General features: G+C 55.6%; 1 protein-coding gene across 2 annotated transcripts; it reads right to left on the bottom strand.

Moving 5' to 3' along the window:
* Positions 1 to 5,232: 5,232 nt before the first annotated feature.
* On the bottom strand, positions 5,233 to 27,374 carry NCF4 (neutrophil cytosolic factor 4). 2 transcript variants are annotated; one of them, XM_003989234.6, is made up of 10 exons: positions 27,168 to 27,371; positions 22,116 to 22,200; positions 21,305 to 21,458; positions 19,605 to 19,675; positions 15,926 to 16,053; positions 14,741 to 14,798; positions 14,074 to 14,172; positions 7,328 to 7,458; positions 7,035 to 7,100; positions 5,233 to 5,488 (listed from the first exon to the last, which is right to left on the bottom strand). In XM_003989234.6, the coding sequence occupies exons 1-10, from the start codon at positions 27,197 to 27,199 to the stop codon at positions 5,293 to 5,295; spliced, it is 1,020 nt and encodes a 339-aa protein (XP_003989283.2). In that variant the 5' UTR covers positions 27,200 to 27,371; the 3' UTR covers positions 5,233 to 5,292. The 2 variants fall into 2 exon arrangements, with proteins under 2 accessions (XP_003989283.2, XP_044918253.1); XM_045062318.1 differs by lacking the exon at positions 5,233 to 5,488 and adding an exon at positions 6,724 to 6,910 and having other exon boundaries at positions 27,168 to 27,374.

Here is a 27,374-nt window from a genome sequence, read left to right as displayed (position 1 = left end):
CCTAATGTAGCCATTTGTGTTCTCTTTTTTTTTTTCTTTTTTGCACCCTGCTGATTTCATTGCTAAAATGTTTATCTATATTCATATATGTGATTGGCTTATACTTTTTACTATTTGTACTATCTTTGTCTGTTTGGACACCAAGATAATTCTGGCTGCATAGATGAATGGGGAGGTATTTTATCTTTTATTTCCTGGAAGGTTTTTTTTTTTTTTTTTTTCCAAGTAGCATGATCTGCTCCTTGAATGTTTGGTAGAATTTGCCCATTAGCCTGGAGTATATGCCTAGTGAGGCACAATACTTCTGCTTCAATTTATTTAACAGTTTTAAGGGAAAATTCAGGCTTCTAGTTCTCCTGAAATTTTTTTTTTTTTTTTGCCAAGATATACTATTCTAAGTATTTGTTTTGTCTAAAATTTAAAAATTAGGATTATGGTTTTTGATGGATTTCTGTAAGTTTCTTTTAAATCTCTGTTTTATTTGTCATTGTGGTTCTTTTTTATTCCTAACAGTTTTCTTTTATCCCTTCTTTTGCTTTTTATCAGTCTTGCCAGTCTTTCCAAAGAACCCATTTTTAAAATCTTTTTTATCTTTTTTCCCCATCTTTTTTTTATCATATTTGCTGTTGCTGTTGACGTTGACTTCTGTGCTTATCTTTGTTATTTCTTCCTTTTCTCACAGTAATTCTATTGTTCCTTTTTTAACTTCTGCTATTGGTAGCTTAGCTTATTAATTTCCAGGTATTTTTCTTTTTCTGCACTTTCTGTATTATTATATTTGACCATTAACATATTTTTAGAGCTCCACACATTTAGAAATTTAAAAACACACTTCTGAGTCACTGATAGCTCAAAGAATAGAATCATAGTTGAATTTAAAGAACATTTACAATTGAGTAACAATGGGGGTATTGAAACTTGGGGGTTATGGTAAAGTCACATTTTTAAAAACCAGAGCCATTTAGGGCTCCTTGTGCCAGTGAGCCAACAGGCAGAGAAAGGAGTCACTGTAATGAGTAGGGCTATTGATGCCTATTGCCTGAGGGGAGATTAAGTTGTTTCTACACAGAGGAGGTGATATCTGGAACTACAGTGATTCATGTGTGTGCTTATATTATTTCCTTACCCTCTAGTCTTGGACAGTGGAATACTGAGGCAGCTCAATAAAGACAAGACTTCCAAGAACTCAGATCCCATAGAATGAAGTGTTGGGTCATTCCACCAAATAAAGGCTCCTATCTGGCCAGTGTGCTGGCAGAGAGTAAGGGAACAATGAAATGAATGGTGGAAGGAAATAGTTTGAGCTACCAGGTTAGAACCTATGACCTATGACTGTAACAACCATATGTGTGTTATTTAAACCAACACCTCCCCTCCCCCCATTTTATATAAAGAATACCTGTGTCAGTGAATGTTTTAGGTTTCAGTTGGGTGTATGTCTGTGTTGATAATGCCCTACAGTGATATTGTGGCTGATGAAACTTTCCACATTCCCCATCCAGGGGGCATGGAATTTTCACCTGGGTGAAGGAAAAGAGAAATAGGAAGCAAAATAGGTAGATTGTGCCAGACATCTTCATTTGCCCATTCCTCTCTACTCTGTGTTCTTCTCTACCCTGCTTTCTGCCCTAGGGACCTTACCTGAGTGGATGATAATAGCCTAGTACTCTGGCTTCCAGGTAGTTCTGGCCATGGGGAAACACTCTCTCTCGGGGAGATCAGAGGGAGGGAGGGAGGAGGAAGAGGATAGGGTATTTATTTCTCTGATTCTTTCCCTGAAGGGTTACTGTGGGTTATGTCCACCAAGCAAAGGTCACTGTGCCTCTCAAGGTGGCCCTCTGCACACAACTCTCTCCTTCCAAGTTTTATAAACACTTCCTCCTTTTATTCCTATGGACCCAGGAATGTAACAGGTCCATAGTCCTATCTCTGGGATATTGAGCCATTCTTTCTGGTTTCCCACATGCTGCATCTACCTTTGTAAGTAGTTCCTTTATTAAACACTCCTTGGATCATCCTAATTTGAGGATGCCATCATTTTCCTATTGGATACTTGATGAGTCAGGAATAGGATTCTCAAACGAAGAAACAGCATTGCAATTGATACTCTTTTTAGTGAGTATCCGTTAACTTCGATTTCTTCCTAAGAAGTCTATTTCTAGCTGGGCAATTTGCCATTTTACCTTCTACACGTTACTAATTGCAGAATGTTCAAGGCTATTCTCCGATCACAAATATGCACCACCTTGGCAAGGGGCATGATTTCATCTGTGTCCCTCATATCATCAGCACCCTCATGGTCACAGTCAACTCTTATCTGTATGTAACACCACTTCAGGAATTTCCCCATCATGCCAAGAATGAACGATAGATGAGCCATAGAGTTTACCATTTCTTTGACATCACCTCCTCGTTACTTCCATTTTAGGCTGATAAACTTCTTGTGCGGGTACGAAGTCTGATATTACCATCTTCTCATCAGTCACATAAAAAGTCTCCCAAGCCCTTGAGGCAGGTTCATTTTTCAAATACTGCTGTAGACAGCAGTTCTGTCGAGCATCTGGGAATTGTTGATTTGTGATCATCAATGCAAGCACGGGCAACTGTGTAAATAACATTCTTAAGAGTAAATTCTTTTTAAAAAGTCATGGAGTCTTAGGCTCTGTGATTATAACAAGCGCACAGCACAGTCTGAAAAAAAAAAGTGTTTATCTTTGCTCTAAAATTCTTTGTACTCGGGCACATCTCACTGGGGAGACATAAAAGCTGAAACAGTGGTTTTCGTGAGAAGCTCAGGAAGGAGGCATGTAGAGCAGTTTTCCAGAAATGATGATAACATCTTATAATTCTTTTTTTCCAATCCAGAATGCCTGTAGTGAGTTTGCACCCCTGGTGCAAAGCCGTTACTAGTCAATCAGAAAACAGTTCTTTGGTTACCCATGTTGCCTTGTTTGCATGATAATGAACAACAAGTTGTATATACTTTTCCAAGATGGCACATGTTGGCTTTTTCCTGGTTAGTTCCAAAAGTATCCTGTGTGTACCTGTAGCCCTTTGCATACCAAGAAAAGTCCATAGGGTGTAACCAACTGGTGGGTGGTCATCAGTTTCCTCCCCACTGTCAATTGATCAGTGTCAAAGTTCCAGTCAGTTAATATCATAGCAACCCCCCTAATGCAGTTTTCAGCAGCTTGGGTATCAGCAAAAGTTTTTTTTACCTCCGATTTTGACATTTTGGTACTTCAGTTAACATAAAGTCAAAAATAAAGGAAAAAAATCACACCTCCTCTCCAAAGCAACAAAGTATACCAGTGTGGCTGGTAAGCATAACTATCTGTTTAGGGTCAAGGGCTGTCACTAAATTTATGCAAAAAAAGACTGTGGGTCTGTAGAGACATCCCCTTCCCTGACACTAAGCTGTCTTTGGCTTGGCAGTTGTCAGGAATATCTTCTTGTATGCTTTTGCTTTCGACATTTCCACATCCTTAGATTTTATGTGAGTCTCTCATGTGTATGACACTTACATGGACTTAGTTTTTAAAAACTCTAATCTGACAATCTCTTAACTGGTGCATTGAGTCCATACACGTTTCAAGTATCAAAACGATGTATTTGGACAAGTGGCTTTTGAAATCTACCTCTTTTTTCCTCTTTCTTGTCTCGCTTTTTTTTTTTAAGGTTTTCTTTTTAAGTTATCTCTACACCCAACACGGGGCTTGAAGTCACAACCCCGAGATCAAGAGTCCCATGATCCCCTGACTGAGCCGGCCAGGCGCCCCATTTCTTGCTTCTTTTAAATTGATTTCCTTTTTTCTTATTCATTTTGATGTAAATGAAATACATATGTTCTCTTTCTAGTCTTTGGATAATTTTCATTGAAATTTTACCATGCACGCTTAATTTGGCAAAGCCTAATGTTAAATTTTAACTCTGGTTATGGATAGCGTAAGCACCTTGGAATGCTTTAATTCCACCTCTCCCAGTGCATGTATGATTATTATCATCCAGTATTTTAATTCTGTCCTTTTTTAACCATGGAGATGAGAAGTTATTTTTCACTTATATTGAGAACGCTTATTTGAATTTATATGCATGTGTATCTCAGGATTCCATCAGAGAAGCAGGACCACTAGGAAAAGGGAACGAGAGATTTACCTTGAAGATTTAATCTCCTTCAATCATGGGAGCTGGTTAAACCTTAAATTTGTTTTATTTTTAATTTTTTTAACATTTATTCATTTTTGAGAGACAGAGAGAGACAGAGCATGAGAGGAAGAGGGGTAGAGAGAGGGAGACACAGAATCAGAAGCAGGCTCCAGGCTCTGAGCTGTCAGCGCAGAGCCCGACACAGGGCTCGAACTCACAAATCGCAATTGTGACCTGAGACGAAGCCGGACGCTCAACCGAGAGAGTCAGCCAGGTGCCCCTGGTCAAACCTATATGATGCTGCTGTATCTGTGTCCGGTCGAGTGACGAGGGCTGTCAAAGACAGAAGATGCATGTGCCGTGAGAGAAGCAAGGACAAACAGGAACCCGAAGAAACTGGTGCCCTGTGGCAGGGAGCTAAACACACACCCAGCCCGGGATCGGGAACCTGACACTGAGCGTGTTACCGAGAAGCATGCTATCGTTTTCAGTGTTGTTCTTTTGTGGCCATTGCAACATTCTCTCACTGCTTCCGGGATCTTCTCTTTGACTTCTGTGTTCTGAAGTTCCAAAGCGTGAAGCAGCACAGAAGGACCCGTGTGCATGAACGGCAGTGGCATCTCTGGACTAAAAAGAAGTTCCTGCTGCTTTGCGCTCCCCTTCTGAATCTCTTGCGCCACGTGTCTTAGGGGCCGCACCGTCTGGATCCACACAGGGAAGGACATTCTGGGAAACACGGTTTCAGCTTGGCTCAGTCAACTCAAGACGAATCCACGATACTTATCGCTGCTTTTGCTTATCATGTGTTCATGCAGCTCAGCCCGTCCCTCGAGGATCCGCTGTCTTCTTCCTGAGGAATGTACTTTAAAGATACTTTGAGGGGCGCCTGGGTGGCTCGGTCGGTAACGCGTCCAACTCTTGATCTTGGTTCAGGTCATGGTCTCGCGGTTCCTGGGTTCGAGCCCCGTGTTGGGCTCCGTGCTGATAGTGCAGAGCCTGCTTGGGTCTCTCTCTCTCTCTCTCTCTGCCCCTCCCCTGCTTGCTCTCTCTCTCTCTCTTTCCCAAAAATAAATAAAGATACTTGTATTTATTTTTAAAGTTTATTTATTTATTTATTTATTTATTATTTGTTTAGTCCCCATCAGCTCAGGGGACAGTGTTGTAGACTTTGTAGTCATCCTTCTGGGTGACATGTAGCTTCCAGGAGAAGAGGCGCTTCTGGGAGGGGAGACCTTGGGCCTGTCTCACCATGAGCGCCACATCCTCATCTGAAAGCAGCCGAACCAGGTCCCCCTCGGCATCCCGGTAATTGAGGGCGATGTCCTCCCTCTGGAACTCCTGCCTGGGTGGGAATGGTCATGGTTAATAAGAGGTCCAGCGGCCTTAGGCCGAAGTGTAGGGACAGAGAGAGGGGGGCCGATGGAGGTTTAAAGCCAGGATCTAAGAATCCAAAGGGGTCAGAGGTTGGCACAGGCCTTATCATCCATGGGGTCCAACCTCCCACTGCACAGATGGGGACACTGAGACCTACAGGGGAGAAGAGGCTTTCGCCACAAATTCGTGGCACAGCCTGAAGTGCCTTGTGTACAAACGTGAAGAGTTAAGAACCAACGTGAGGCCGAGGGGTGGGTTTGGCTGGGCACAGAGTAGAGAGCATAAAGCCCCCAAGAGCTGTGTGCCGCCACGGAGGAAGGTCTCTTGAGGGACTGGGACTGTCTGACATGGGGTGGACCTGGCTGGCAAAAGTGAAAAGTGATGCAACCTTTAAAAAAATATTTTTAATGTTTATTTAGTTTTGAGAGAGAGAGAGACAGACAGACAGAGCGTGAGCAGGGGAGGGGCAGAGAGAGAGAGGGAGACACAGAACAACCCGAAGCAGGCTCCAGGCTCCGAGCTGTCAGCACAGAGCCCGATGCGGGGCTCGAACTCACGTGATATAACCTTCCTATGGGGAATATGACAAAGGGATGGGAGACCTAACAGACTTGCAAACACCTTAATTCCGAAATTCCACCCCTAGACACTCATCCTGAGGGGACTATCGGGCAGATCACCAAACGCGAGAACCACAGCATGATTTATGGGCGTAAGGAAGCGGGGGTAACATAAGCGGCCGAGGAGGGGTGGCTGCATTCATTCTGGTGCACCCCCAGAATGACACCACGTGGCCAGCTAACGCCACCTTTACGGGGTGGTGATGTGCCCTGGAGACATCTGGATGCGCGCCTAATGATGAGCGGAGCGATGCCCGAGGTGATTCTGCTTCTTTATACCCTCCTGCCATTTCTGACGTTAATTACATGTATATGTATATATATACGTATACGTATATACGTATATACATATGTATACACATATGTATATGTATACATATGTATATACGTATACGTATATATGTATATGTATATACGTATATGTATATATATGTATATATACGTATATATGTATATACATATATATGTATATGTATATGTAATGTATATAAATACATATACATGTAATTAACAGGAATGACTCTCATGGTCGGGAACCGACCAATGTTATTTCCATTCTGTAAAAGAAGGGTCCGTGGACACGCTGGACCTTGGGAGGTGGTGGTCCTCTCTGTTGGTGGAGGCCCCAAGCCCCCAGGTCTTTTGCCAGCTGACTCTAGCCGCAAATCCGCACTCACAGGCCGTGTGACCTCGTCTAAGGCCCCGTACGTCTCTGCGGACCCCCGCTCGGCTCTGTCATGGGGAGCTGACATCTGCCCTGCGGGGCTGGGCTGGGGCCGAAACAAGAAGGCAAAGCAGATGAACCTTAACGCACTGCGTTTGCCCCTCTGTTCTCTCCTCCGGGGTCTCTGACGCACCACCCCCCCGCCACCCCGTCCCCCTCCAGTCACTCACCTCATGAGCCGCAGCAAGTCCTTGAATAGCGGAGTGCTGCTGAGGTCTTCCTCCACCGCGATGTCCCTAAGGGGACAACAGGCAGCGGTGAGGGGGCATCAGGCCGGAAGAGGGACATGGGAAAGAGGCTGGCGGGACCCCTCTGGGTGTTGGCATCCTGTTACCGAGTCATGGCTTATCTGGAGCCCCTGGAGGCTTTCAGTTGGGTGAGGGGAGGTCTCAGAGCCCAGAGTGCGATGCGGGGGGCTGGGGTGGCGGTGGGGAGGGGCAGGGAGGGTGGACAGGCCACGAACTTGGTGGTGCTGATGGTGTCCTCATAGTAGTAACAGCGGAGCCAGTTGGTGGGGTCGTCTTCCTCCGGGAAGTCCTTGAGGATCTTCACGAACGACTGTGGGAAGATGCCCGTGGCTCCCCGGACGGTGCCCTGAGGAGAGAAGGGGCCGCCTTGACAGTGGGAAGGGAGACAGCAGCGCCCAACTTCGAGCCCCCCCCCGCCCCACCCGGCGCCCTCGTCATTATGCAGACGAGGTCATATGCAAAGGTAGGAGAATAAGTGACCCAGGTCACCGTGCTGTTGACCCCAAGAAGACTTCTATTTCTGTCCCAGAATAGAACAATAGTCAAGATCTCACTTCATCTGGAAAGGTGCATTCACCTAATTCGGTCACTGGTTCACAGACGTCACCGGCACCAGCCAGGTGGCACACTCTGGGCACTCAGGATGGATGGCGGGTTTGGGGCGCCTGGGTGGCTCCGTCGGTTGAGCGACCGACTTCGGCTCAGGTCACGGTCTCACGGTTCGTGAGTTCGAGCCCCGCATCGGGCTCTGTGCTGATGGCTCAGAACCTGGAGCCTGCTTTGGATGCTGTGTCTCCCTCTCTCTCTGCCCCTCCCCCACTCATGCTCTGTCTCTCTCTGTCTCATAAATAAATAAACATTAAAAAAAAACTTAAAAAAAAAAGAATGGACGGCGGGTGCTTGCCCTCCCTCTGGGAGCCACATCATAATGGGGGGTGACAGTCAACGTGCAGGGAGCTTGGTGAGCTCCACGATGAGCCAATGGCCACGGGTGTTAAGGAGGAAAACAGAACAGAGGAGGGAGATCAAGGGGTGTGGCTCTCTTCACTCATTCCTGCACCGAGCGCCTGCTCTAGATCAGACTTCCAGAACTCTCTCTCCGGCCCAGGTTTCTCTCTTGAGCTCCAGGCCAAGACCCAGCCACTGCCACCTGTTCTCTTAATCCTGACAAGCCTTTGGAAGAGACATCATCCACATCCCGTTTCACAGACTTGTAAACTGAGGCTCCAAGCAGTCCCCCTCGCTCCTCCCCTGACCCTCCCCTTGACCTGAGGCCAGAAGTCGGCCAGCATACTCACACACGGAACTTTGCAGAAAACAGGAAGGCAACAGACATTTTCTGGGTCTGGAGAGTGGCCAGCAATGCCCAACAGCTGTAAGAGCCGCTGAGTCCCGAGACACGGCTCCAGGACGGGGGCTAAGATCAAAGCTGCCAAGTCGGCCAGACCAACGGTCCTTGCCCCTGTCTAGCTCCCGGACACCAGCGACCCTCCCCTCCCCCTCGAGAACCCCCAGGGCCCATTCCACAATCTCCTTCAGACGCCCCCCGGCCTCAGGAGCCTCGACCAAAGGGAACTTTGTTTAAGGGCAGCAGGATCCAACCGGAATGGCCAGAAGCAGGCCAGGACCTCCCATCTCCATCCACCAATCACCCCTGGGGGGGCCCCACATGCCACCTGCGGGGACGAAGCAACAGTCAAGACGGACTCTGGCGTCAGAGTCTCATTTCACTTTCCCAGCAGCCCCGGCACCGGCCAGATGCCACACACGGAGGCCCTCTGCGGGCCAAGCCCCGAACAGCTGCGCCTCGGCCGGCCCTGCCAGGACCGCTAGGAAGAAATTGCCAGCTCTCTCCATTTACGGAAAAGGAAACCACAGGGTTGAGCAAGGTTCCCAGGGACGCAAAGCTAGTTAAAAACAACTAGGAAAGGACACCAGGCAGGCCGACCCCGGAGCTTACGCTCTGTATCCTTCTCTCGTCTTGCCGCACGACGGTTAGGACAATTCTCCCAGATGACCCACTAGCCCGTCCCAGTTGCGGCTGATTTTGCAGCCTCCCCCACCCCGAGCCAAATGTCTGGAGGGATTTGACTGTCAACTGCAGGGGTGCTGCCGGCATCTGGTGAGCAGAGGCCAAGGATGCGGCGGAACGCCCTGCAGGGCACAGGATGGCCCCACGCCAATCTGGCCCCAAATGTCAACAGCGCCGCTGGGGAGAAACCCTGTGATAGACCAAGATAGTCGGTTCAGTAGGTCAACCGACTGGCCTGGAGCAACTGTCCTTTGGGGTCAGAACCGAAGGCAGGTGTGGTCTCCGGGATCTTTTGTTCCCCTCACACACCTGCCTCTCCCTGGCTGTATTCCTCAGGCTGCCTCCACCCAGCTGCTCGGACTTCCCGGGTTACCCTCAGACGGCATCTCTTCCCTGGGGCCTTCCCTGACCCTGCCTCCACTGACCCCCGCCAGGAGACCGGAAACAACATCATCTCCAGCCTCACCTCCAACCTTACCTCCAGCCTCATCTCCAACCTCTCCTCCAGCGTCACCTCCAACCTCACCCCCAGCCTCACCTGCAACCTCACCCCCAGCCTCATCTCCAACCTCTCCTCCAGTGTCACCTCCAACCTCACCCCCAGCGTCACCTGCAACCTCACCTCTAACCTCACCCCCAGCCTTTCCTCCAACATCACCTCCAACCTCACCCCCAGCTTCACCTCCAACCTCACCCCCAGGCTCTCCTCCAACCTCACCTCCAACCTCACCTTCAACCTCACCCCCAGCCTCACCTGCAACCTCACCTCCAACCTCACCCCCAGCCCCACCTGCAACCTCACCTCCAACCTCACCCCCAGCCTCTCCTCCAACTTCACCTCCAACCTCACCCCCAGCCTCACCTCCAACCTCACCCCCAGCCTCTGCTCCAGCCTCACCTGCAACCTCACCTTCAACCTCACCCCAGCCTCTCCTCCAACCTCACCTCCAACCTCACCCCCAGCCTCACCTCCAACTTTATCCCATCTTCACCTCAACCTCACCTCCAACCTCACCCCCAGCCTCTGCTCCAGCCTCACCTGCAACCTCACCCCCAGCCTCACCTGCAACCTCACCTTCAACATCACCCCAGCCTCTCCTCCAACCTCACCTCCAACCTCACCCCCAGCCTCACCTCCAACTTCATCCCATCTTCACCTCAACCTCACATCCAACCTCACCCCCAGCCTCTCCTCCAATCTCACCTCCAACCTCACCTCCAACCTCACCTCCAACCTCACCCCCAGCCTCACCTGCAACCTCACCCACAGCCTCTCCTCCAACCTCACCTCCAACCTCACCCCCAGTCTCTCCTCCAACCTCACCTCCAACCTCACCCCCAGCCTCACCCCTATCCTCTCCTCCAACCTCAACTCCAGCCTCTCCTCCAATCTCACCTCCAACTTCACCTCCAACCTCATCTCCACCTCACCCCCAGCCTCTCCTCCAACCTCACCTCCAACCTCACCCCCAGTCTCTCCTCCAACCTCACCCCCAGCCTCACCCCTATCCTCTCCTCCAACCTCACCTCCAGCCTCTCCTCCAGCCTCACCCACAGTCTCACCCCTATCCTCTCCTCCAACCTCATTCCATCCTCACCTCCAACCTCACCTCCAAACTCACCTCCAACCTCACTCCTGCCTCACCTCCAACCTCACCTCCAAACTCACCTCCAACCTCATCCCCATCCTCACCCCCATCCTCTCTTCAAACCGCACCTCCAACCTCTCCTCCAGTCTCACCTCCAGCCTCACCCCCAGCTTCACTCCTATCCTCTCCTCCAACCTCACCTCCAGCCTCACCCCCAACCTCTCCTCCGGGCTCACCCCCAACTTCACCTCCAAACTCTCCTCCTGTCTCACCTCCAACCTCACCCACAGCCTCTCCTCCCTCACCTCCAACCTCACCTACAGCCTCTCCTCCAATCTCACCTCCAACCTCACCTCCAACATCACCTCCACATCACCCCCAGCCTCTCCTCCAACCTCACCTCCAACCTCACCCGCAGTCTCTCCTCCAACCTCACCTCCAACCTCACCCCAACCTCACCTCCAACCTCACCTCCAACCTCACCTCCAACCTCACCTCCACCTCACCCCCAGCCTCTCCTCCAATCTCACCTCCAGCCTCACCCCCAGTCTCTCCTCCAACCTCACCTCCAACCTCAACCACAGCCTCTCCTCCAATCTCACCTCCAACCTCACCTCCAACCTCACCTCCACCTCACCCCCAGCCTCACCTCCAACCTCACTCCAAATCACCTCTAACCTCACCTCCAACCTCACCCCCAGTCTCACCTCCAGCCTCACCTCCAACCTCACCCCAAATCATCTCCAACCTCACCTCCAACCTCACCCACAGCCTCTCCTCCAACCTCACTTCCAACCTCACCTCCAACCTCACCCCCAGTCTCTCCTCCAACCTCACCTCCAACCTCACCCCAGCCTCACTTCAAAACTCACCCCCAGCCTCTGCTCCAGCCTCACCTCCAACCTCACCCCCAGTCTCTCCTCCAGCCTCACCTCCAACCTCACCCCCAGCCTCACCCCTATCCTCTCCTCCAACCTTACCTCCAACCTCTCCTCCAGCCTCACCTCCAGCCTCACCCCCAGCCTCACCTCTAACCTCACCTCCAGCCTCACCCCTATCCTCTCCTCCAACCTTACCTCCAACCTCTCCTCCAGCCTCACCTCCAGCCTCACCCCCAGCCTCACCTCCAACCTCACCCCCAGCCTCACCCCTATCCTCTCCTCCAACCTTACCTCCAACCTCTCCTCCAGCCTCACCTCCAGCCTCACCCCCAGCCTCACCTCCAACCTCACCCCCAGCCTCACCCCTATCCTCTCCTCCAACCTTACCTCCAACCTCTCCTCCAACCTCACCTCCAACCTCACCCCCAGCCTCACCTCCAACTTCATCCCATCTTCACCTCAACCTCACCTCCAACCTCACCCCCAGCCTCTGCTCCAGCCTCACCTGCAACCTCACCTTCAACATCACCCCAGCCTCTCCTCCAACCTCACCTCCAACCTCACCCCCAGCCTCACCTCCAACTTCATCCCATCTTCACCTCAACCTCACATCCAACCTCACCCCCAGCCTCTCCTCCAATCTCACCTCCAACCTCACCTCCAACCTCACCTCCAACCTCACCCCCAGCCTCACCTGCAACCTCACCCACAGCCTCTCCTCCAACCTCACCTCCAACCTCACCCCCAGTCTCTCCTCCAACCTCACCTCCAACCTCACCCCCAGCCTCACCCCTATCCTCTCCTCCAACCTCAACTCCAGCCTCTCCTCCAATCTCACCTCCAACTTCACCTCCAACCTCATCTCCACCTCACCCCCAGCCTCTCCTCCAACCTCACCTCCAACCTCACCCCCAGTCTCTCCTCCAACCTCACCTCCAACCTCACCCCCAGCCTCACCCCTATCCTCTCCTCCAACCTCACCTCCAGCCTCTCCTCCAGCCTCACCCACAGTCTCACCCCCAGCCTCACCTCCAACCTCATTCCATCCTCACCTCCAACCTCACCTCCAAACTCACCTCCAACCTCACTCCTGCCTCACCTCCAACCTCACTGCCAGCCTCACCCCCAGCCTCTCGTCCAACCTCATCTCCAACCTCACCCCTGCCTCACCTCCAACCTCACCTCCAAACTCACCTCCAACCTCATCCCCATCCTCACCCCCATCCTCTCTTCAAACCGCACCTCCAACCTCTCCTCCAGTCTCACCTCCAGCCTCACCCCCAGCTTCACTCCTATCCTCTCCTCCAACCTCACCTCCAGCCTCACCCCCAACCTCTCCTCCAGGCTCACCCCCAACTTCACCTCCAAACTCTCCTCCTGTCTCACCTCCAACCTCACCCACAGCCTCTCCTCCCTCACCTCCAACCTCACCTACAGCCTCTCCTCCAATCTCACCTCCAACCTCACCTCCAACCTTACCCGCAGCCTCTCCTCCAACCTCACCTCCAACCTCACCCCAACCTCACCTCCAACCTCACCTCCAACCTCACCGCCAACCTCACCTCCACCTCACCCCCAGCCTCTCCTCCAATCTCACCTCCAGCCTCACCCCCAGTCTCTCCTCCAACCTCACCTCCAACCTCAACCACAGCCTCTCCTCCAATCTCACCTCCAACCTCACCTCCAACCTCACCTCCACCTCACCCCCAGCCTCACCTCCAACCTCACCCCCAGCCTCTGCTCCAGCCTCACCTCCAACCTCACCTCCAACCTCACCCCCAGCTTCACCTCCAACATCACCCCCAGCCTCTCCTCCAACCTCACCCCAACCTCACTTCCAACCTCACCTCCAGCCTCACCTCCAACCTCACTCCAAATCACCTCTAACCTCACCTCCAACCTCACCCCCAGTCTCACCTCCAGCCTCACCTCCAACTTCACCCCAAATCATCTCCAACCTCACCTCCAACCTCACCCACAGCCTCTCCTCCAACCTCACCTCCAACCTCACCTCCAACCTCACCCCCAGTCTCTCCTCCAACCTCACCTCCAACCTCACCCCAGCCTCACTTCAAACCTCACCCCCAGCCTCTGCTCCAGCCTCACCTCCAACCTCACCCCCAGTCTCTCCTCCAGCCTCACCTCCAACCTCACCCCCAGCCTCACCCCTATCCTCTCCTCCAACCTTACCTCCAACCTCTCCTCCAGCCTCACCTCCAGCCTCACCCCCAGCCTCACCTCTAACCTCACCTCCAGCCTCATCTCCAACCTCACCTCCAACCTCACCCCCAGCCTCACCTCCATCCTCATCCCATCTTCACCTCAACTTCACCTCCAACCTCACCCCAACCTCACCCCAACCTCTCCTCCAGCCTCACCTCCAACCTCACCTCCAATCTCACCCCCAGCCTCTCCTCAACCTCACCTCCAACCTCATCCCATCCTCACCCCAACCTCACCTCCAGCCAGTCTTTATTGATCCGACTGAGAAGGATGATCACATCTCCAGCTTTGAAATTCAGCTCCAGTTTGCTGTTCCCAGTGAAGTCAAACAGGGCCTGGGAGAAGAGTGGAGTAAGGCAGGACGGAGGAAGCACTCCATGAATTCCTACTACTGTGCTCCACATGCCTCAGGGTCCCAGTTAACGGTTGAGGAGACTGGCTCAAGGAGGATAAGTGACTTGTCTGAGACCACTCATTTGTTCATGGAGGAACCAGGATTAGAAGCCAGGTCTCTCTGCCTCCAGAACGTGCTCCTTCCAGACCTGGTGGGATGAGCACAGACAGGCAAGCATCCAAACTCCCGGGGTTGAGCACCTTCCTCGGCCCCCCAGTGTGGGCCCCAGTCCACACTGTTTCCACACGTGTGCCCTCAGGGAGCTGTGAGCTCCTTGAGGGCAGGGCCTTGTGTGAGTCATTTCTGAGGCTTTAGTCCCCAAGGTGGGGCTGGTCTGGAGGAGGCCAGGAAAGCTTGCTGAATGGATGATGGATGGCCGCATTCCCCTCCTGCTCCCAGCACCCAGCCCTGTCCTAGGCACACAAAGGGCGCCCAGAGTGGGGGCACAGTGGCCAAAGGTGGAGCCCAGAGGTGAGATGGGAGGCCTGGCCCCGGGGTCGGGGGGTTACCTCTGCTCTCGGAGCGGCCATGCGGTCAAAGAGGGCGCCTGGCGGGGACTCACTCTTGCTGTGGAGAGAGAAGGGAGGCCTGTCAGCCCTCCTGGTTCTCTCAGGGCCTGGCTCCCTGCTTCTGTGCCCAGAGGAGCCCCTCATCACGGGTGGGAAAGGCGGGGGAGGGGGAGGATGTCAAAAATGCAGCCACAATTGCTCCTTTGACCATCACAGTCACTCCCTGGTTCCCGCTGTCGCTGGGGGAGGGATTGTATCTCCTTTTGTGGGCCAGGAAACAGAGGCTCAGCAAGGAGGTGGGGAGGAAGACACACATTTGCTTAGTGCTCTAACTTACTAATGCTTTCACATCTGTTCTTCCTACTACTCCCCACCCCGAACCTCTAATTTTTCAACCAAGGAAGCGGGTTGGAGAGGTGCACTGCTCCAGGGCTCTGGGGGCAGGGCCGCGCGGCTCAGGTGACATTGAGACCATGCCTGCCTGCGTGCGTGGGGAGATGGCCAGGCACCAAGAGGACACTCAGAGATACTGGCCTGAGGAGGGAGGGAGGAGTTGGGAGGGAGGCCAGGGCTCAGGAGCCCTGTCCCTGGAATTCTTAGCAGCAGCAGAAGCCTGGCTTTCGAAATCCAGCCTTATTTCAGTGGCTTGGATTCTCCATGATTATTTTGCTGAGGAGGGGGCTGGAAGGGAGTAGCGGGCTGTTTGGAATCAGAGAGGGAGCAGCAGCGCCCCCCTGGGGACCAGTGTGATACACCAGGAGCTGCAATGGAGTGTGTGTGTGTGGGGGGGGGGGCAGGGCATCCCAGGAAAGGCTCTGAGAAGGTCTGCAGAGAGAGCAGCTCCCCTTTTCCCTCCCTCTCCCCACTCTCTCCAGGCACCCAGAGCCCTGCGGCATCCCCCGTGGGCGCTGTGGCTCCAAACTCTCCCCGTCAGTGGTCCAGCCCCTGTCCCCCGGTCCGCGCTGTCACCCGCCTCCTATCCCTCCAGGCCCCGCGCTTGGTTTTCCAAGCTCATCTAACCACCTGAACATCCTGGGGTGTTCAGGGATAGAACTGATCTCTGGTTCTTCTCTTCCTCCAGGGAAAAGAAGTACCTTTGCAGCAGGGGCGTCTGGGGCAGAGATCCTGGTTACGAGGAGGTGGCCCAGGGCTCTGGCCCAGAGAGCACAGGGGCTGGTCACTTACACTTTCCGGGTGCGTGGCCGGAGCCGGCGCAGCGCCTGGGGTACCTGCTCCGCGTCATAGGATGACTGGTAGAAGAAGATCCGGACGTCCTCGTCCATCAGCACCCAGATGGGAAGGCTGAGGAGGCTCTGCGTTGGAGAGAGGAGACAGCACAGGCGGGGGGTCAGCAGAAAGGTCTGGACATCCCAGCCTATCTGCTCCATCCCCGTCCCCCACACTGGTCCCCCCCTCTCTATTAACGCTGGCTCTGCCCAACACGGCAACAGGACACATTTCATTTCGTCCAAGACGTGTAACATCTCATAAGCTTTACTCCTGGGCTTGAGATCAGGGGGGGACCAGCTGGCTTGAGAACAGTTCATTCGGAAAGACCTTGAAGGCCTCCAGACACAACAATGGTGACGACAGGTACGATGACGTGGCGGTGACAGTCCAGGAACTGCACTCAGTGCCACACCACATGGCTTCGCCCCATCTCATAAAAAGCCTGAAAGTTAGTGTCAGGGAGGTTAGGGGACCTGCCCACGGCCACCTGGCCTGGCAAGCGACCGAGCTGGGGCCCCCAGAGCCATCTGCCACCGACGCCCATCCTCGAGATGAAAATGAGACCATAGTGGGAGGAAGGATGCCTCAAATGACCCAAACCAACAACAGTTGGTGGCCTTACAGCCTAAAAAATGCTTTCTGATACGTCATCTCATATCAGAGTTGGGGAAACTGAGGTTTGGAGAAGCAAAGTGCCTGACCCAGTTGGCAGAGCTGGGAAGGAGAGGAGTCGGCCATCTGATGCTGGGTACACTGGCCACAACGCAAAGGTCCTAAGGCTGTGAGGATGCAGAGTACCCAGAATCTGGCAGGGTCATCCCCCCCAAGCTGGACAACGCATAGGTCCCCAGGAGCTCTGTGGTCAGCTTTGGGTGCCGTGGCTCCAGAGGCACCCAGCCCCCTCCCGAGAATCCCATTGAGGCAGCAGGATGGGGAGGGGCCAGGAGGAACCAGGAACCAGGTTCCAGAGGAACCAGGACTGCAGAGCCTAGACAGGACACAGCTGTCACATGGGGAGGGCTGGGAGGCAGCCCAGAGATGGGGTTAAGGGTACAGACACTGAGCCAGGCCACCCCTGGGATCAAGTCCCACTCACCAGCTGGGTGACCCTGGCCAAGGTTGCCTCCACATGCTCATGCATAAAAGGCGGATGCTAATAGCACCTGCCTCGTGGGATGGTGTAAGGATTAAAAAAGTGAACAGGTGCACAACGCTTACAACACGACCGGGCATCTAGCAAGAGCCCCATCAAAGTTGGACATGATCATCGCTGCTGTTACTTCTATCACAACGTAGCACGGAGGGCGAAAGCACAGCCCTGGCGTCCCAGAGACGTGAGTTCAAATCTCAGCCCTCCTCTCTGGCTGCTCTGTGGCACCCAATGCGTGGCTCCACCTCTGGGTGCCTCCACTCCCCCATCTGTAAATCGGGATAATAGCATCCAACTCACAAGTAACTGAGGGAAGTAAGTCAGCCTGTTCGTCTACCCTACAAATGTATATCAAGAGCCTCCTGGCAAAGCGCCCCACAGCCTTCCAGGCAGGTGTCATTATCACATGATCCATATTCTCCACGCGGACAGTGGTGAGACAGCGGTGCAAGTTACAAGGAATCGGATTTTTCTAATAACTGTCCAAGGAGATGAGCAGGGAAGGGTGGTAGTGAGCTCCCCGGCCCTGAACCGTAGCAGAGATTCCTGCACTGATGGGCCCCTGGGCTCTAAGGAACCAAATCACACAGAGATAGGCAGAGAGGGGACCCTCCAGCCCAGGTGTGCGACCAAGAGGCCCAGCTCCACAGCCTCATCCCTTCCCCCCACGAAGAGCTCACCCCTCTCCTACCCTGCAGGAAGACAGGAGCCTCCAGCCACCCTGAGGGAGCAGGCATCACAGCGCCCCCTTGAGGGGAGATGCCTCCAGTGCGGCAGCCGAGGGGCTTCCCACCCTCCCTCTTCTCTGCCCAGAGCCCAGGATTCCTGCAGCCACTGGAGAGGGCAGGGGTCACCTCCTCCTGCCTCCCACCTCCTCTGCGCTCCTCCTGCCGCTCACTCCGCTAGGAGTTATGACCTCTCACATTCTGGAAGCTCCCAACATCACTCCTCCCCCAGGAGACCAGAGAGCTGGAGGCACCGCCACATTTCACAGGTGAGGAAACCCAGGCCCAGAGAGGATGAGTTACTTGGTCCAAATCACCCAAATGGTCAATGTCAGAGCGAAGACTGAAGACGCCTAGTTCCGTAGGTGTAGAGTAGAAGAGGAGGGGGAGGCCTCACTGACTGTGAGGGGGCCTCTGTGCTAGGAGGAGGGCTCCCCTCTGGAGTTTCCTAAGGTTGCCATCAAGCCGTGGCTTGGATGCCTCTAGTGGACAGGGTGCTCACTACCTCATGAGGAAACCTGTCGCTTTCTTGCACAGCCCTGATTGGTAGAAGGGCTTTCCTAACCAGCCTGGTCTCAGCCTTCAAGATGCTTCTTTCTCTTTGCTTCCATCTCCTAGGGATGCAGACAATTTAAAGGTTGGGGAGTATCCAAGGGCACCTGGGCAAGGCTCGTGAATGCAACTAACACAAGCCCGTGCCTTGGCAAGGGAGGGCCTTTCTCCAGTTCATACAAAGGGGTCATGTGAGAGAGCTGGGGGCCCGGTCCCTCACGCCTCTGTTACATAGGCCACGGTTCTGTGATTTCGTGACCCACTTCTCCGTGTCCCCCACTGGGCAGCAGGTACCTCGGGGGCACACACTCGACCCTATTCAGCTCGCTATCAGGACACTTGGCACAGACATCAGATTGGTCGATTCACAGTGCGGTTCCTGTACCTTCTCCAGTGCCTCTGCCCCACCCCCTGGAGCTCTGAGAACACAACCTATTTCTCCCCCCAGGCCAGGCCTTTAAGGATTGAAGATGGGGGCCATTGCAGCAGGAGAAGCAACTCCACAGCTGTGCTCAGGGATGGCACATGGGCTGCTTTCCTCTCTGTGCCCTTCCAGATGCCCTCCCAGGTGCCCTCACAGATGCCCTCCCAGGTGCCCTCCCTGATGCCCTCCAAGATGCCCTCCCAGGTGCCCTCCCAGGTGCCCTCACAGATGCCCTCCCAGGTGCCCTCCCTGATGCCCTCCCAGGTGCCCTTTCAGATGCCCTCCCAGGTGCCCTCCCTGATGCCCTCCCAGGTGCCCTCCCAGGTGCCCTCCCAGGTGCCCTCACAGATGCCCTCCAAGATGCCCTCCCAGGTGCCCTCCCTGATGCCCTCCCAGGTGCCCTCCCTGATACCCTCCCAGGTGCCCTCCCAGGTGCCTTTCCAGATGCCCTCCCAGGTGCCCTCCCAGATGCCCTCCCAGGTGCCCTTCCAGGTGCCCTCCCTGATGCCCTCCCAGGTGCCCTCCCAGGTGCCCTTCCAGATGCCCTCCCATGTGCCCTTCCAGGTGCCCTCCCTGATGCCCTCCCAGGTGCCCTCCCAGATGCCCTCCCAGGTCCTCTCAGGTGCCCTCCCAGATGCCCTCCCAGGTGCCCTCCCAGATGCTCTCTCAGGTGCCCTCCCTGATTCCCTCCCTGATGCCCTCCCAGGTGCCCTTCCAGATGCCCTCCCTGATACCCTCCCAGGTGCCCTCCCAGGTGCCCAGGCGGCACGGCCCCACGGTTACCTTCATGTAGGCGTTGAGGGCAGGAATCCGCATCTCAGCGATCTCCTGTTTCACACCCACGTACACTTTGGCTGAGGAAGTGCAAAGAGCTGTCCTGGGAGCCTGGCCCGAGCACATGGTCTCTGGGCCCCGAGCTGCACCGCCCCCCGAGGCCAGGAACCCTCCCCACTGTCTCAGCAGTGCTCAAGAGGCCCCTCCAGTCCACACCGCCTTTCAGCTTGCTTTCAGCTGGGTTGCGCTGTTTCCAGCTGATATTTTACTTGTTTCTTTACTGCCTGTTCCTACACACACACACACACACACACACACACACACAATTCTTGGCTCCAAGAGAAGGGGAACTTTGCTTAGTTCTCAACTGGATCCCACGACCTAACACAGGGGTCCTCAACCCTGGCTACACATCGAAGTCACCCGAGGAGCATTTAAGAATCTCACTGTCATAGGACTCGCCTGGGATTATTAAATCAGGGGCTCCGGGGGTGGGACTCGGGCATCAAAATTCTTGAACTCTCAGGGGTCTCCTAAGATGCCAACGAGGCCCAAATCAATCGATATTTGTTGGGTAGATGAAGGGGTCATTCCTCAAAAGCAAGGTAGCGTGTTTAGGGGGATCGGGAAACAGATGATGGCTGACCCAAGACACATGTCCTCTCCAGGCGCCTTAGGCGGGGCCCCCCCGGTAGAACCGTCTACCGGAAGAACTCCCACCGGAAGGTGAATGTCTGACTCCTGCTACCTGTGAGATGGGCAGGAGCTGGTGTCCAGCTAGTAGTAGGGGGACAGTGACTGAGGTCTGGGGTCGGGAGGCGGCTGGGACTCAGCAGCAAGAAGGGAGCACTTAAGGTCAGAGTTCAGATTACCTGGTTCGGGGGAGGGTGTCTGGAGGGGAGGTGGCACCGCACAGAAGGCCCACCTTTCAAGGGGCAGCAGGGGGGACAGATTCTGTAAGGAGCTGGAGGAGCAGGGGTGAGGTTGGAAGTGAACTGGGAGAAGGCGAGAGTACCAGGAGGCCACGGATATGCTGTCAGGGGAAAGCCACACACAGAGAGGGGGACAAAGCATGCTGGAACCTGGGGGGGGGGGGTGGGAGCAGGAGGGTCCCTGTCCCTGGCAGCCCCAGAGAAGTGATGGGCCAGGCGTGAGCAGAACTGGCTCTGAAGGAGGAAGAGAGAAGCCGGGGGGCCCCTGGGGGACAGCACCCGGCACCCTACACCCCTGCAGGGCTCAAGAGGGCAGGTACCCTGTGGCCAGAGATTTGCGCCTGCCCGGGGTGCGGGGTGCGTGCTCGGACGGAGCCGGGGAGAAAGGCCAGGAGGCGAGGGGGGAGGGGACTGTCCAGAAGCAGCGACGAGGCGCCCACTGCCTCAGGGGACGAGAGGGGAGGGGAGGGAGGGGAAGCTCCGGGGAACCCGCCCCAGCTGGGGCTGCGGTCAGAGGGCAGCTTTCGGACCGGGCGAGAGGGGGCGCTCGCGAGTCCGTGGGATGGACAAGGCGGGGATGGCTGAAACAGGGTGGCCGCGAAGTCATCGGAGCACAGGAGGGCGAGGGCCGTGAGGCCGGAGGGGGCAGCCCGCGACTGCCGGGAGGGGCCTCGGACTGAAGGGTTTGCGTGGGGGCTGAATGGAGCCGGAGGGATCGGCGGCGGGTGGCGGCTGTGTCGCCGGGCCGGGCTCCCAGCTCCGCAGCCAGGGGCCTACCCGGAAGTGTGGGCAGGCTGCAGGTGAACGGGCTGGTCTTGCTCTCGGGCCCGAAGCGCTCCTCCAGCTTGCTCTGCAAGGCGTAGAACTGGCGGTAACGGCGGTAGATGAGATACTTGGATCCTCCTTTAGTCTTCACCTCGATGACAAAAACCTGGAGAGGACACAGGCCAGGGTGGAGGGCGGCCAGGGCCAGATGGGGGGGGAGGGGGGGGAGGGGGCGGGGTTCGAAGGTGCTAGGATCAGAGCAGCGTTGCTCAACCTCGGTATCGCACTGGGGGCCGCCCTTCTCTGTGGTGGGGGGCTGTGCTGTGCACCCCAGGGTGCTGAGAGGCCTCTCTGGGCTCCGTCCCGCCGGCGGCACCCCCCCACAAGTGGTAATCATCAAAAATGTCTCCAGGTATTTACTACCAGGGGCGCCCGGGTGGCTCAGTCGGTTAAGCGATCGACTCTGGGTTTCGGCTCAGGTCACGATCTCAAGGTTTGTGGGATCGAGCCCCGTCCCCGGCTTTGCGCGGACAGCGAGGAGCCTGCTTGGGATTCTCTCTGACCCTCTCTTTCTCTCTGCTCCTCCCCTGCTCGCGTGTGCGCACGGGATTTCTCTCCCCTTCTCTCTCTCTCTGTGTATGTTTCTCTCTCAAAGTAAATAAACTTGAAAGAAAAAAAAAAAAAAACTAGTCTTACAAAAAGACATTTACTACCAAATGTCCCCTGGAGGCAAATCACCCTGCTGCAAAGCCCAGGGCTAGAAGTTAAGGGATGAGAGTTGGAGGTTTAGAGGTCAGAGGCCGAAGGTCAGGGTCTCTCTTACAAAGTAGCTGGTGAAGCCCCTCTTCTCCTCGATGTCAGCGATGTTGGCCGAGACGGCTACGTCATCGGGAAGCTGTTCAAAGTCGCTGAGGGAGGCGGGAGGGAAAGAAAGCCTGGTTACCACCTGCAGCCCCCCGGCCCGTCGCCTGTGTCAACACCCCTTCCGGGACCCGACCTTGAGAGTGAGCCCGTTTGGAGAGGGGACCATATGCCAGCAGCCGTATCATAGTCTAGCAAATTGCTCTGTGGCTGCGCTATTCATCCAGGAGCCGCACATCGAGTCACGTCCTCCGGGTCTAGGCCCCGGGTCACGGGAGTAAACAAAGTCAGCGCGTGTCCCACAGGGAGAATGGTTCATCCTGCCCAGCCTGGGGAGGAGGTGACGTTTGAGCCAGGTCCAGAAGGTCGTTGAAGAGAAGGTCGAAGGGGAATCCACCAGGGGAGGGCCTTCCAGGCAGTGGGAACAGCATATGTGAAGGTTTCAAGGCCCGAGGAGCGGGCTCGGGGCTTGTGTGGGTGGAGTCAGCTGTGTGGAGAGGAAAAGGACAGAGGCCGGAGGGACAGAGCACCACTGTGAGGCCCTGCAGTGCCTCGGTGCGATGGCGGGACGATGGCGACGAGCCAGACAGCGGAGACAGGCGGAAAGAGCAGTCGCAGAGACACGACCCTCGACAGACGCTGTCTCATTGCTGTGTCCCTTGCTTCCTCCTGTTAATCAAGCCCCAATTCTTTAGGGTGGCGGTGGGCCTGGCCTCAAGGTGACGGACCACGATTGGTCTGAGCCGCACCTCATAACCTCCTTCCTATTTTCCCAGCCTCCCTTGCAGCTGAGACCAGCCACGGGACCATTTCTGGCCAATGAGACCTAAGAGAAAACCTGGGGCAGGGGCCTCTCAGAGAGTGTTTGCTTTCCTGATCCAGAGAAAGGGACGGGCCGGCAGGGATTCCTCTCCTTTCCCCTTCGGCCTGCCCTAAACACAGATGTGCCGTCTGGACCCACAGCAGCCATATTGCATCCATGAGGCAGAGACCCGAGGAGACCAAAGGAATTCTGGGATTCTGGTGCTGGGTCACCGAGCAGCTGTGGCCTACCTCTGGACGTCTTGCCATGTGAAAAAAAATAAGCCCCTGTGTGTTTAATCTACCCTCGGTTTCTCTGTGCCCAGCAGCCTCACATATTTCTAACAGACACACTACCAACTCGTGAGTCATTCCTGGCATACGGCCAGCAGGGTTTGGGGACTATTTGGATGCAGAGAGGTGAACGAAAGGGCAGGGTCAAGAGTGACGCCCACGTGTCACCCCTATTCTGACGAGGATGAGTGGGAGGGGAGCAGGGTTGCTGGACTCAGTTCCGGGCACGCTAACGCGGGACTCTCTTGGGCTCCCAGGTCAAGGTCTGGCAAGAGCCGCTGTGGTTCCGGAGCTCAGAGGGCTTGAGCGTGGGTCTCTCTCTGCTGCAGCAGGAGAGGTTAAGAACCGTGTGCCCGTGACTCGCGGTAAAGATCCCCCTGGAAGAGCAAACCGTGAGCAGAGGGGGCCGAGAGGGACGTTGGAGGAAGAGAAAACAGCCAGCCAAGGGGACAGAGAAAGCAGCCAGGGGTCACAGAGTTCAGAGCAGCTGGGAGACAGGGTGGGAGTGGGAGCGGGGTGACTACTTCCGACGCCCTCAGAGGAGGTCGGTTTCTCAGTCTGCACACCCAGTCCCAGCTGCTGCTGGTCCCCATGGGGCCTGGGCTGCGTGGGACCTCCGGCTACCTCGGGACGCTGGTGGCTGCCACCGGGGATGGGAGGGGGTGACTCAGGGTGACAGTGGGCAGGCAGAGGAAATCCCCGCCACTCTCTGAGAAACTCAGTGACCACTGGCAGCCCCTCCCCCCCACTCACTTTCCACACATGCCCCCCCCGCCCCGCGGCCAACACCCTTGGGAGAAGCTTCTTCCTCCACGTTCTCCCTTGAGGCTGTGTGCTTCACGGGTGATTCAACTGCAATGCAATGGCAGGGGGACAGGAAGGAACCATAGCTTAGAAATGGCTCTGGGCAGCGAATCGGGAAGGTTGGGTAACAGTTACTCCACTTAACTGTTTCCGGAGCGTGTGCTACGTGCCAGATGCTCTCCTGGTACCTTTTTACAGACAGGGAAACTGAGGCACACACAGAGGCTACGGAACCTGCCCAAGGAAATCGAGAGGCTGGGATTTGAGCCTAAGCGGTGCGGCTCTAGAATTCTGTTCCCGAACGCCGCCACCCTGCCCCTCATTTGCTGCCCCCGCAGCTCGCTGGAGGCACTTGGATAAATCCCAGCCCTCCTCCCAGCCTCAGTTTCCCCGTCTGAGGTACTCATCACGACAACAGCAACAGCAACGACAATAACAGCACACCCTTGTCGGCACCTAGGGGAGCTCAGACAGTGTCCCTAAGCACGTTAGGACGTGGCTTCTGGCTTCTGGGTCTCATGGACCCAGAGTTGGACACGGAACGAATGATGATGTCATTTCAATGGTCAGAGAGGCCGGGAAGGAAAAGCACACGGTGTTTCGAGCTGTAACAGAGCCGGCCATTATTATAGTCCCTCCGAGAATCGGCAGGGAAGCAGGCAAGAGCGCTTGGCAGGCAGGTACTTCGACGATGGGACTTAGGTCCACCAGAGAGAAGAGCGGGGCGCTCTACCCGTCGGAGGGCTCGGCTCGCGCAGACCGAGGGGAGTCAGGGAGGGCTTCCCAGAAGAAGTGGGGCTGGGCCCGCGGGAGGCGAAGACCACAGGCAAGCTACAGGACCACAGGCAAGGGAAACTGAGTGCAAAGGCTCCAGGCAGGCCGGAGGGGGCAAGTTCAAGGAACTTCAGGGAGGGGGGCAGTTTGAGCACCGTTGGAACGCACAGCGAGAGGCAGAAAGGAAGGAGAGACGGAGCGAGGGAGACAGGCAGGGCCCATCACGAAGGCCCTGGGCCTTGCGCTGGGGGCGGGGCGGTGGGGGCGAGGAAGGGGTTACACTGGGACAGCATGGGCAACAGAGCCAGAAGGCGCAGGGGGAAGGTGACCCCCGAGTCCCTGCTCGGCCATTGCCAGCGGGGATCTTGGGAAAACTCCCTTCTGTGCCTGGGGTCCTTCCTCCCTCTGTTAAACGGAGATCCCTGGAGGGTCAGGAGGTCTCATCTGTGACGAGCCCAGCCTGAGAATCCCCACGAAAGCAGGGACCCTACTCGCTGCTGCACCCCCAGTGCCCAGAACAGCACTGGACACATAGCAGGTGCTCACCACAGGGCCGCTTCCGTGTCTGTGTTTTAGCAAGTGCCCTGGGGGTCAGCATGGGAGTGACCCTGCTGTGTGCGGGGGGCTGAGCCAGGAAGCTGTGCACCAGGGCAGAGTGGGGGGGGGAGCAGCGATCCTGACGGGGAGTCACCCTAGAAAACCTGCTCCCCCGGAGACCTCAGCCGGGACCCCTCAGAGCTGAAGTCAACCCAGGGCCTTCTGGGGCCGGGGGATGCTCTGGATTCATACGCACTCGTGTCGTTCGCGAAAAGTCCACTTTGGATCCCGGATGGGAGGGGGCTGAGGCCTGGACAGACCTTCAGGGGGCAGCTAGCTCGGGTTTTGTGGCTCCCGCACTCAGGAAGTGGTTAAAACATGTTTGTTGGGACCCATCTCACTACCCCAAGGCAGTCCTCTCCAACTTTGGACGTCTCAGGTCTTAGAAAGCCCGGCTGCACCCTCGCTTTCCCTTCGTGTCCTCTGCTCTGGCCTCAGGCACAGCACGTCCAGGGCATCCGAGGGGCAGGGAGGCCCAGGACCTGGCTCCATGGCCCCGAGAAAGGAGGGAGGCGGGCGCCCCTTCGTCCTCTGGGGACAGAAACAGAGGATGGGAGGAAGGGAGCACACTCTGGGGGGACCAGCTCTTTGGGGGGCGTCCTGTCTTCTGACACACGTACCCCAAGAAACAGGAAGTGCCACGTGCTTCAGGCTGCAGCCACTTCCTGTGTGTTCAGCTTCCTCTCCAGTGAGAGCCGTGGAGGAAGAATCTGGAATCCGGTGGGAAAACCCAGCCCTTGCACCTCCCTCCAAGCCCTTGCTTCTGCGACCCCCTCCTTCCGCGCACACACAGACAAGCTTTCTTCTGACCTTCAGCCTTTGGAAATTCCACCTGTAACCCCAGACGCCGCCGTGGACCCTTTGCTGCCCGCTTTGACCCCAAAGAAGCCCGCCCTAACACCGCCACCCAGCGTGCTTTTTTTCTGATGTCACCTGCTGCTCCCATCGAGGGCAGGAGCCACGCCCTGTGTCCTCGGGTCCCCCACAGCTCAGAGCACAGGCTTGCTGAGAGATGAAGCTAAGCCCTGACGAGGCCGGGCTCCGTGTGACCCTGAGTAAGTGCTTTATCCTCCTTGGTCCTCATCTTTTCTCATCTGTGCAATGACAGCACCTGGACCCGAAGGATCCCGGGACATTCTCCAGCTCAAAGGTGGTACATGCTGGGGATACGGCAGTGACCAGGGGACAAATACTGTCACGGAGCCTGCTTCTAATGGGGGTTCCAGGGAGACAGAAGCAAAGGAGTGAGTGTAGAATGTCCTGCAAGCAGTTTAAGGACTGTGCGGAAAAAGGAAACCAGGCCGGCCGGCCGAGAGCAACGAGGGGGCTGTCAGAGAAGGTTTCTGGCATTTGAGCCAGGCCCTGGGTAAAGAGGAAGAAGCCAGATTCCGTGATTCTGTGTGAACAGAAGATGAAAAGCCATGCAAAGCAGTGAGCCCGGCCCGGGCCCCAGGACACCTGATCCTGTCCAGATGCAACACTCCTGTGTGACCCTGGGAAAGTCACTTCCCCTCTCTGGGCCTTGGCGTCTTCATCTGCGCCTGAGGGAAGTGAGCAAAACTGGAAGTTTCCTTGAAAAACACTTCTAAGAATCTGCGTGGCCGAGCACTTGGGTTCTGACTCAGTTCCAGCCTCGTAACTTTTGACCTTGGTAATAAAGGGCTGCAGGAGGGTCGGCCTCTGTCCCCCAAGGCCTGCAAGGAATAGCGAGGAGGCCCGGGGAGGGCTCCGCCCCTGCACTCACCTCTCAGCCCGCAGCTGCTGGGCCACGGCCATGGCCGCCAGTGTTCCCAGGGCGTGAGTGGCAAGGGTCTCTCACCCAGGCAGGCCCAGGCCGCGTTCACCTCTCTCGCCTCTAGCCACCCTGCGTCTCTGCTGTGGTCCCAGGCGGTCCCAGGAGACGGCCCTGGGGAGGCCTCGCCCCTGCTTCTGTCACTTAGAAGAAGCTCCG

The sequence above is a fragment of the Felis catus genome, chromosome B4 (assembly GCF_018350175.1).
Source record: "Felis catus isolate Fca126 chromosome B4, F.catus_Fca126_mat1.0, whole genome shotgun sequence".
In the NCBI taxonomy this organism is placed as follows: Eukaryota; Metazoa; Chordata; class Mammalia; order Carnivora; family Felidae; genus Felis; species Felis catus.
This window is presented reverse-complemented; position numbering and strand designations above follow the sequence as displayed.

Coding starts and splice junctions, on each gene's coding strand:
- NCF4 (XM_003989234.6), bottom strand. CDS start 27,199: ATGGCCGTGGCCCAGCAGCTGCGGGCTGAGAG. Junction 21,459..22,115: donor GGGGCTTCACCAGCTACTTT/GTAAGAGAGACC, acceptor TGTCCTCTCCAG/GTTTTTGTCATCGAGGTGAA. Junction 19,676..21,304: donor CAGCCTGCCCACACTTCCGG/GTAGGCCCCTGG, acceptor GCACTTCCTCAG/CCAAAGTGTACGTGGGTGTG.